This window comes from Coptis chinensis, chromosome 8 (genome assembly GCF_015680905.1).
Source record: "Coptis chinensis isolate HL-2020 chromosome 8, ASM1568090v1, whole genome shotgun sequence".
Taxonomy (NCBI): domain Eukaryota; kingdom Viridiplantae; phylum Streptophyta; class Magnoliopsida; order Ranunculales; family Ranunculaceae; genus Coptis; species Coptis chinensis.
In genome coordinates, this window is record NC_141463.1 from 9,679,225 (window position 1) to 9,690,202 (window position 10,978).

General features: G+C 35.5%; 1 protein-coding gene and 1 pseudogene across 1 annotated transcript; one reads left to right on the forward strand and one right to left on the reverse strand.

The window, feature by feature from the left end:
• Window positions 1–932: 932 nt before the first annotated feature.
• On the reverse strand, window positions 933–1,835 carry LOC147479817 (ESCRT-related protein CHMP1B pseudogene; annotated as a pseudogene).
• Window positions 1,836–6,451: 4,616 nt separating this feature from the next.
• LOC147479818 (transcription factor MYBS1-like) lies at window positions 6,452–8,115 on the forward strand. The gene is made up of 2 exons (XM_086578286.1): window positions 6,452–7,180; window positions 7,308–8,115. Exons 1-2 carry the CDS (start codon window positions 6,798–6,800, stop codon window positions 7,777–7,779), a joined length of 855 nt encoding a protein of 284 aa, XP_086434412.1. The 5' UTR covers window positions 6,452–6,797; the 3' UTR covers window positions 7,780–8,115.
• The last annotated feature ends 2,863 nt before the right edge of the window (window positions 8,116–10,978 follow it).

Consider the following 10,978-nt stretch of genomic DNA (forward strand, 5'->3'; position numbering starts at 1 on the left):
TCCTACATTTCAAAGACTACACATTCATTGAAGATGTCTCCCACTCAAAACCAAATCGACTTGGTATCCGATTTTAACAACACATAGTTTAACAAATCAACCAAGCTTGCACCATAAACTCCACGGCCAGAATGCTAGAATTTTGCAAGTCCAAGCTACACCAACATATTATAAGTTCTATAATGATAACCCCAAATCAATAGCACAGTATACGTTTGACATAGTAGCAGACCCATATCAACCACCCAAGAACACTTCACTAATTCCACAAACATAAATCTAAAACCATCAAATAATAACAACTATCTAAAGTTTAAAAACCAAATGGAGCAATAACAATCTATACTCACAACCACAATACTCTCATATCGCATGTCCAAACAACACCAAGATATTATGACATAACCCCACATGGCTAGCATCATAATAAGTTTGAGATAAGGGATGGGTTCTAGGGACATTTTATCTTAACACGTAAACAAACTCAAAATCGTTAGGGCATTTATAAGTTTTGGATTAGACTAATTTTTCGTAGATATGATCTCTTAACTATTCTAAACATTGTTACAAATAATAAAAAAAATCCAAAAATTCCAAACTTGCAAAATGTAGTTAGCAATTTACAAAATTTGACTAATTGTAGACCATTTATTTTCACCATTTTTTATATTATATTAGGCAAGTTTAGAATTTTTTTTATTTTTTTGATTATTTGTGACAATGTTTAGAATAGTTAGGAAATCATATCTAAAAAAAATTAGCCTAATCCAAAACTTATAAATGCCCTAACGATTTTGAGTTTGTTTACGTGTTAAGATAAGATATGTCCCTATAACCCCTCCCTTGAGATAATAGCAAACAACACAACTACCCAACAACACTTAAAATACAAAACTAACCTGTTCAACAAACAAAAACCTAAAACCATCGAATGTTACCAATTACCGAAGATTTAATAACCAAATGGAGCAATCATAATCCAAGTTCATAACAATTTAAGTATCTGTATCTTCTATCCTCCACACACACAATCAAAGCTCCACAAATAACACACACTATACATAAAAACTTAAAAAACCCATCATAAACCCTTACCCTCTGGCCTTAAGCTCAGCCAATCGCCTCGAAAGATCATCTTCATCAACCTTCTCATTACTCTTAGATGCCGCCGCAATTGCATGACCCGCAGCTTGAGGAAGCCCAACAGAAACTTCCAACCCATAATCATCCGCCACCTGTTGCATCAAACTATTAACATCCCTTCCGGAGTACTCAACGAAGTACTCCCCGCCATCGAACTCTCCATAAACTCAGCTTGTACTTCCATATTAACAAACTGCTTCTCAAACTGGTCCATAGTCTCCGACATCTTTTGTAAATTGCCAGTAGTAAGTGATGATTCCAACGACTTCACAATCGACCCCATGGATTTTGATATAGTACTCATCTTCGCTTGCGTGTCGAGACGTGCAACTACCGCGTCTAGACGGGACGCTAGGCGTAAGTAATTCATCTGTTCGCTGCGTTTGCGGATTGAGTTTTCGGCGTAGATTCTAGCTCCGTCCATGTTTCCTTTCTCTATGGCTTTTTTCACTTTGAGTTTTTCGGACTTTTCTTCTTTGGCGCATTTTTGGGATTGGCGTAGGAGTGATTTTGATGTGAATTTTAGTTCCATTATTTGATTCATCAACTTCTCTGTGTTTCCCATGTCTACACACAAAAAAAAAAATTGGTTGATTTCAAGAAATGGTTTTTCTTTTTTCTTTCGTTTTGGGAAACAAAGATTTTAATATATGATGATGAGATGGTAGTGAAACCGTGTTACAAAAGGACACGGTTAGGAATCTGGGCTGTTGGGAAAATTAAAGAATAAGTCCCAACTCCCAAGTAGATTGAGAGTGTGGCCCAAGTTGTAGATATCTCTGGACCTTATTTGGCCCATCTGGATCGTTTTCGTTGATGTAATGATTAATGAAAATGTCGGGCCAATGCAATATATCGGATAAATTGATGTTGGCATTGACCGCCATGAATAATTTTCCGATATCTGTTGCCAATTTTTCTAAACGCAATTTTCAGTAAGTATTTATGAATTATGATGAGTTGTGTCACGATAGGTATCTGAAATTGGATGATTTGAAGAAGTAGGGATGTGCATCATTTCCTGAAGGAATTTGGAGGTAGATGTTTCTTATTAACAACTTCAAACATTCCTGTTCTACTTCGAAATCATTGCTATTCTAGTTCAATTAAAAACTAGAAAATGTTTTGGGTGACGTCAAATATTTTCATTACTGACGAGTGTTTGAAAATGGATTCAGGAATCAGGAGTATAGAGTATAGAGTATAGACAGAACTATATATCGACATTATGGCAAGACAATATCAAAGTTTTATTATGTACAAACTGATTTCTCAACCGTTTTTCTTGATCAAATCTACCTTGACCTTGAAAATATATACTGCTGAATAGCTGACATTTGCGTGATATATTTATATCAGAAAAAAGTGTTCATTCTCTTGAAAACGCAAATCTTGTAAAGGAATATGCCGATATTACAAGACATTCTGTGAGAACGTTGTAATAGAAAGAGTTCTGGTGAACAATTAGAAACAGAAGGAGCACCAGTCTGAAAGTTTGGATTGAAACTAAATGTATAAAATACATTTGCCATATATACATTACACTTTGAGGTTTTTCAATTCGATATCATATTCGAGGCAGACCTACATCATATTGATAGAGCCAAGGGACTGGTGCATGATGCTACCCGGGTATCCTTCTCTGGAGCTGATTTAATGTCGTAATCCCCTACCAGAATTTTGGATTGTACACTCTTTTACTGATTCTAATGTACTGTTGCCTAGTAACAATATAGATTCACTGGAAACCCAGTCAGTTTAAATGAAAGCATTAAGTAAGCAAAGAGATGCCTCCAAAGCAAGTCTTTTTCTTGTCCGTACTCCATTTCGCCATCGGTTAATGAGTTTCAAGGGACAACACAGAAATGTCTTATCAAACAACTCCTCCCATCTAATTAAGTAAGAGAGTAATTATATTCCATCCCAAATAGAGTTAGTAAAAAAATAACCAAATATTTAACTTTGATGCAATATACATAGTCCTAATGTATTACGCTTTCTCTTACGAAACAAATTCTGTAAAGGAACATCTCTACACTATAGGATAGCCGGGTATTTAGCAACTCTTCTCCACTCTCGAGTAGGCAATTTGTAATCTCCATAGTTGTTAAATTTCGAGTAAACACCTCCCTCACAAATATTAGAACAAACCCCCTATTTATTAATAATTTAAAAAAGCCTCCCTAATATCATTTAAATTATATAATTATTCCCAATTTCCCTCGCTAATATTAGAACAAGCTCTTTTTTATTAATAATTTAAAAAAAAAATTTACTGTCACTTAAACAATTATAATTAGAATCCAAAAAAATCATGTAATTATTTCCTATTAAAAAAATAGATAAGCTTTTCCTACATAATTACAATTACCAATTAGAATTAGAATCCAAAATAATCATGTTAACTATCGAATTCGAGATACGGATTTCAATACTTTTAAGACTTTAGAAAGAAAAAAAAACCAGTGCACAGCATGGTTTGCATTTGCATACTTGTTCCGATAATACTCCAGAGCCTGCGAAATTGTTTTCCATATCCCTTAATGTGATTGTACTTGGAGAACCAATTACTTGATCTGGGGACCATGTATGGTCATTCTTCTGGAAATAACGAAATTGAGGTTTAAACCTTAAGGTACCTATTCAACATGGCCTCAAGATCAGTCAATTCGTTCTCTTTTAACTGTTATTTCAGTATTGCCTCTGGATGCGGTGAATAGCCTATATTCCCTAACAAATTTAGTGGCAGTATTTATGTCAGACCCACATCTGTGATGTACATGTACTGAAACTACTGATATCAATTTGAGACATATACATGATACCATGGTAATAATTTGGGTCTATTTTAGAAATATTTCCAAATCTAGACAACTGAAAGTGAAAACAAAATGTTATAGCTTTAGGACCACTCATCCAAAATATCAAGGGGGAAGTTCCATGAACAAATTAATTGATAGTCCTTCTTTGAGGACAGCAATATCCACTTTATGTGATATTCACAATTCTCTTTCTGATGCAGTCATGTTGTCAACATTGTCACATGATGCCATTAAAGTAAGATGTCTTTTCTTTTAAATATGTTCTTCAACTATACATCAAGAATTACCTTGTATTGAAGAAGCATTATTTTTCAAGAATATATATACTAATGATTGTTTTGAGTTTTACGTTAGGCATTCCCAATGCAAACAGTTTTGAGGAGAAATAACAATTTGTCATCCTTATGAGCCAAAAAACAATAGTCCAATACAAATGTGACAATGAAGGTAGTTTTTTACTAAGTTATAATGAGGGTAGTAGCACTTGCTACTGAGATAGTTGTTGATTTGTGATCTTCAGATGAAACCTTTTATTTCGTCTCACGTCTTTTTTTTATTTTTTTTTCGGACAGGATGTTTCATTCCGTCCGGCGAGTTTTTTAAACTTTTTTCGTTTTTTTTTTCTTTCGGATAGGATATTTCATTACGTCCGACGTATTTTTTTTCGATATTTTTTCATTTTTTACCTTAATAAAACATTATGTCCGAATTTTAAAGTTACATTTGCATTAGCCAACCCTTAATAGCTTATCACCAAGAAGATAACTATGAGAGGAAATAGTCCTATGTGGCGTCTATGTGGAGGTAGCAAGTTGTTTGCATTGAAAATGCTCGTATAGATTTTCTATGCTTAGTAATAACATTGGCATGCATGTCTACCATATTTCCATTGGCAATACGACAAAGTGAAAAGTAGTGTAAACTGTAAAATATGAAGTAAAACACTATGAAAAAGAGTAACACCTTTGAATATGATAGGGAATTGATGGGTGCATGCCTATAGTTTGGTCTCCAAGAATGAGCGCACACGCCTATGGGCTATTTTATATCGAATTTATTATTTGGGGGGTTTTAATTAGTGAACTTTAGGGTTACATTAGTCTTTATTTACTTATAGTTTGGACGCCTATTTAAAGTCTCTTGAGGCCCTGTTTGGTAGCCTGTATTGCCCAACCCATTCATGGGTTAGGGTGCACTATCCCGATTTTTATGTTTGGTTCCTATTTTTTGAGCCCAAGCCTGTAGACCTTAAGCTACTAGTTGGTTGGCCCAACCACAAAAGTATGAATAACGGTATCAGAGTTTGTAAAAGACACTTCTTGTTTAGTCAATTTATTTGATCGACTATTGATTAAAGATTGATTATTCAGATTGTTTGAGAGCTAACGGTGCATTACTCCTACATCAGAATATCACCAAGTTGGGCAAGGGCTGCACTTTGGTACATGACAAGGTTTCAGATATACAACTTCCGAAAAAATCCGCACACAAGTTACAATCAGTTAGCTACCTGTCATCAACACCGATAGTGGTAATTTTTGCTTCAAAAGCACATGATTACATGACGAATCATGTTCTGATAAACTGTAACTTTAGTGTCTGGTTACCTACATATTTTCAGGTAAGTTTTTATTCCACTGCATTTTGAAATGTGGATGTCGATGTATGATTGTATCTCTGCAAACAATGAAGACTGCAAACAAATGGATATAGAGTGCGGGCAGGACTCTAAATGCCTGGTGGGCGTGGTGACTAGACCACTCGAAGGGGCTGTGAACACCACGTCAGCAAAAAAAATGGATTTAAAGTGCGGATAAAAACAGTACGTAAAGACTGAAAACAATGCAGAAATTAAGTGATTACTGATTACTGATTACATGGTAATTGTATCTGGCCCTTCCTATCGTGAAGGGGACAGATCCCATTGTGGCTTTTGTACTAAGGTTTCGAGTTTTATGAATTGAAAATACCCTTAGCTAAGAATTAACTTTAATTTCAATCCATCCATACAAATGTTAGTAGTGACATTTTTGTCTTATGCAATTATTATTATCTAACTAGAAAGTATATACAGCTCTTGTTCTTGCTGAATTCTGCTATTGGATAGAGATTTGAATCTGAACTGTAGTACTAGTCGTGCTTCCTAAGATTTCAAAGACGGTTAAAGTCATGACTGGGCTTAGCTATGCCTACTGCTAGTTTGTAAATTTGTTTCATAATTCCTGGCAATTTTTATTCTTAAGTCTTAACATAAAGATTTTTTTTTGACAATTTGCACAATGAATAATTCTGTTAGGTGCATCATAACATTGTCATCTGCCTTGAAAAATCATCATGAGCATGTTGTACAAAATAACAGAATGAGTAGAAGAGGAAAGGCCACGTCTGACAATCACCTTCAACATATGTTAGAGACCCCACAAAGCTAAAAAACAAGAAAGTTTTTCTAGGCAGGAAACTGAACCAATTGTTTTGAAAGATTCTTTACCTCTCCCATTCCATGATTTCAAGTTTTGAGGACTTGAGGCGCAACTTACACTCACACTCACACTAGTAGTGAATGAAACCAAATAAAAGAAGTCACAAGTGAGTGAGTGAGACAACACACCCATCCCTACATTGTGGTCCTCTTTTCTTCTTCACTAATACCCCCATCTCCCTCCTTATCCTGCACCCTCTCTAGCTTCTTTCCCCGTCCCTCCTATCCTGCACACACTCAATTACTCTCTTAACTGCTATGACTCAAATGAATAACCCCATTGAAAAAATATCACTACATCTTCATCGGCTAAGTTATTAGGTTTAAGTACATATATACATAGAGGAAGAAACATGTCGGACGATGGACAATGGACTAGAGAAGAAGATAAAGCATTCGAGAATGCAATTGCAGCGCATTGGCTTGAGGACTCAAAGGATAAATGGGAGAAGATTGCTACATCGGTTCCAAGAAAAACGGTGGCAGAAGTTAAGCGACACTATGATATACTAGTGGAGGATTTGAAGGCAATTGAGGCTGGACATGTCCCAGTTCCTAATTATGTAGGAGACGAAACTACGACAAAAGAACACCAGGAAGATAGTAAAATGAATTATAATTATGCAAATGGATTCTATGGAGTAAGTGGAGGTTCCACCAGGCAAGGAAGTAAAGGAGGGTCTAGATCGGAGCAAGAGCGACGAAAAGGAATTCCATGGACTGAAGAAGAGCACAGGTACAAATGCAAAAATATATTTGAGTTTGAACTTCCATTTATATACGGACTAATGATATAAACATGATGAAGAACAAGGACACATTTCCAAGTACTAATGGATCTAAATGATTGTTTTGCATTACAGATTGTTCTTGCTTGGACTTGACAAGTTTGGAAAAGGTGATTGGAGAAGTATATCGAGAAACTTTGTCATTTCAAGGACACCTACTCAAGTGGCTAGTCATGCGCAAAAGTATTTCATACGATTGAATTCCATGAACAGAGATAGGAGAAGGTCAAGCATACATGACATTACAAGTATAAACGGTACTGATGTCTCCTCGCCCCAAGGACCAATTACAGGTCAACAAACCAATACAACTACCTCAACTGCAACTGCTGTAGGACCATCTATGAAGCATCGGCCAATGCCGCCTAACATGCCTGGTGTAGGAATGTATGGAGCTCCAATGGGTCAGCCAATTTCTGGTCCGGGAGCTCACATGGTATCGGCAGTTGGGACTCCAGTTATGCTTCCCCCTGGACATCACCCTGCCCATTCTCCATATGTTGTTCCAGTTGCATATCCAGTAGTGCCGCAGGCAATGCATCAATAGCATTCACAAACTCTTTTGCAACTCCGGGATAAAGTACGACTTGATTTGAACTCGTTGAGAACGCGTCGCCTCAAGAGAAGACCACTATTGATTAGTGCAGGACATTGAGTTACTGTAATACTGAATCCTGGCTAGTGACACTCAGTAGGAAATTTCCACTTTCTTCATTGCATCCAAGGTGTAAATTAATTTAGAGCAGAGAATGATTGTTTTAATAAAATAACTACCAGAAAGTAGGAATTATGATGGAACTGAAGTACGTCAAATGTACAAAACTTTTGGAAGAACTTATGGTTGGGAAAATCTTTGTTGAATAAGGGGAATGATTTACATTTAGTAGTCAATTGAGCAATCATAAACCATGTAAACATGTTACGGAACATATACTCTTCCTAACATACACACTTTATATATATATATATATATATATATATATATATATATATATATATAAACCTGAAACATAAGTTTAGATGATTCTATATACAAGAAAAAGTCACAAGGACCAATTTGGAAAAAAAGTAACTCTAGATGACCTGTTTTTTCAAAATTAGTAACCCTCGAGCACAAAACTTATTTCAAAATTAGGAACCCACTATTCCAAAATAAGAACCCTTTGTTAGTACTTATTTCAAAATTTGAACCTCAAGCACAAAACAAACTTGGATTTGTTAGTACTTAGACTCAAACTTTTCCTGTGACTATTAAACAAACTAATATAAATAACATTACCCCAGTAAACTTTTAAAGAAAGTTATTAACTATATAAGAAATATACATAATCTGTATAGACTTGAACTTTGGTTTATTGGAAAATGAAATGACTCTAAGACCACCTGGGCCACTAATGAAGTTGTGAAAATGTATGTACTAAGTGAATTATATAATATTTTCAACTTAAGTATTGACCCACTGGTTGAACCAATGACCCACTGGTCGAACCGGTGACCCAGTGACCCAGTTCATATGCCGGGTCAGTATCCGAGTTGGGTCTAATAGCTATGCTATGAATGTTCATACCCAAGGACTATGAATATTCAATGTTCATACTAAATACACCAGGTCATTTCGTCTGGGCCGGACTGTTAATTATTTCGCGTCAGGGGTATACTTGACATTTCATTTACCCGATCCGTTTTTTATTTCGCGTCAAGGGTATATTTAACCTTTCATTTACCCCGTCCTTGTGAATTACGAAAAAAAAATGTGTCCTTGAGAGTTACTTTTTCGACAGTTTTGTCCTTGAGAGTCACTCCATGTTCTATATACACGCCTAAAAGTGGAAAGCATTCATGTTATTTTAATGGCTTCAAGGGAATACTAACCAACAATGCTATAATGATTATCATATGTTTTTTTTTCAGTAAAATACGTACTTTCATTTAAATATAGCAAATACAAACATATAATATATATATATATATATATATAAAAGTACCAAATCTAAAACAACTCACAACTTTATCTACAAAATGAATTAAAACCTAATTTTTTGTGGATATGATATACCAACCATAAAGATTATCTCTACAAAAATTCAACTCGTTTGATATCCTCTAACCTAGATAAAAATTGTTGTTCACTTTTGAAAAAATATCTAATAGTCTAGAAATGTTAGGTTTTTCTAATCATCTTTTGCCAATATTAAAAATTGTCAAACGAATTGAATTTTTGACATCCACAACTTGCACAATGAACTAAGAGGGCTGATTTTCTGGGAATATGTTCTCCATACAATAGAGATCATCTCCACAAAATATCAAGATATTTGAATATGTCTAATCTTGTCAAAAGTTGTGTTTAAGTTCAATATTTATCTAACGATCTACAATTTTAACACTCTTTTTAATAAAGGCTAGACACATCCAATTGAGAGACGAGTTTTGGTGGAGATTCTATCCATTGTAAGAAGATCTTCTCTATCAAAAATCAGCCTTTAGTTTAATGTGCAAGTTTACTTTTAGGTTTTGATTCAGATGAGCAGAAGCTAAACTCCTTTTTGAATTGGGAATTTGGGATGACCTTGCAAAAGGAAAACTTAGTAAAATTCACTAATGCCTCTTCCAAGAAACTGATATATTCAGACCATCCTGCTTCAGTGCTTCCTGTTAAAAACCTTTACTTAACTTCGACTAAATTCTCAACACCCACTTCTAATGCCTCTGATAGTCCATCCCCTCTGGACTTCTACTACCTCTGACTCAGTTTGCTATAATTGGCATGCTTCCTGCAGTACTAATTTTGCTAACCCCATATGCTAATTCTTTAGCTTAAAGCACTTCGCCATTTCAGGTGCTCATCCCTTGCTCGTTGGTAGGCAATGCCTGCCTGATAGGGTTATGGGTCCATAAGGTCAATATCGAGCAAGAACAGATTGTTAACAAGACCAGGAGATGTTGGGTTGATGCTTATGGAGGTTTATCATGATAGAGTTACTGGCATGCAATAGAATATTCCAAATGTCTAAACTCACTATTTTATTTATGGGCTAAAGATGATAATAATCCTATTAAACCATATAAAGTAAGCTGTATGGCGAAAATAGTCCCGGCATGGACGGCGAAAATAGTCCCGGCATGGACAATGTCAAGTTTGTTGACTGAATGCGTTGTCACTAGTGACTTGGATGATTATGTCAAAAGTGGGGTGAACTAGTGTTACCCCCCACTAGATGGGCCAATTAGGATTTCCCCTAGATGGAAAATTAGGGTCTCTTATCTAGACACACGGTCAACTTGATTTGACCGTTAATTTTCAAGTCAAACAACTGAAAATAACATAAATACGCCTCCTACCTAATTAAAATTGAATATTTTCTTTTTACAAACAATGAAAGCATTTATGTAATTTTCAATTGTTTGACTTGAAAATTAACGGTCAAACCAAGTTAACCGTGTGTTTAGGGGGACCATAATTTCCCAACTAGTAGGGGGGAAATCCTAATTGGCTCATCTAGTGGGGGATAATACTAATTAACCCTTATGTCAATGCATTCCGAAACTATTGACATGTAAAAACTGAGGAACAAGCGAACAGATGCGAGCCACATTCTAATTCCACCATACAAGCCTGTAATTCAAGAAAGAACTCAAATATGAAAAGCTCGCCAAACTTTTAATCAAGGCAACATCAAGTGGAAACAGAAAACACCAAGTCCATATTATCGAAAAAGAAAAACACCAGGTCCAAAGGAGGTAAT

What these genes read in the sequence shown, in the direction of transcription:
- LOC147479818 (XM_086578286.1), top strand. Translation starts at nt 6,798, where the DNA reads ATGTCGGACGATGGACAATGGACTAGAGAAGAAGATAAAGCATTCGAG. An exon ending in TGGACTGAAGAAGAGCACAG is followed by an intron (nt 7,181 to 7,307) that starts GTACAAATGCAA and finishes TTTGCATTACAG; the next exon opens with ATTGTTCTTGCTTGGACTTG.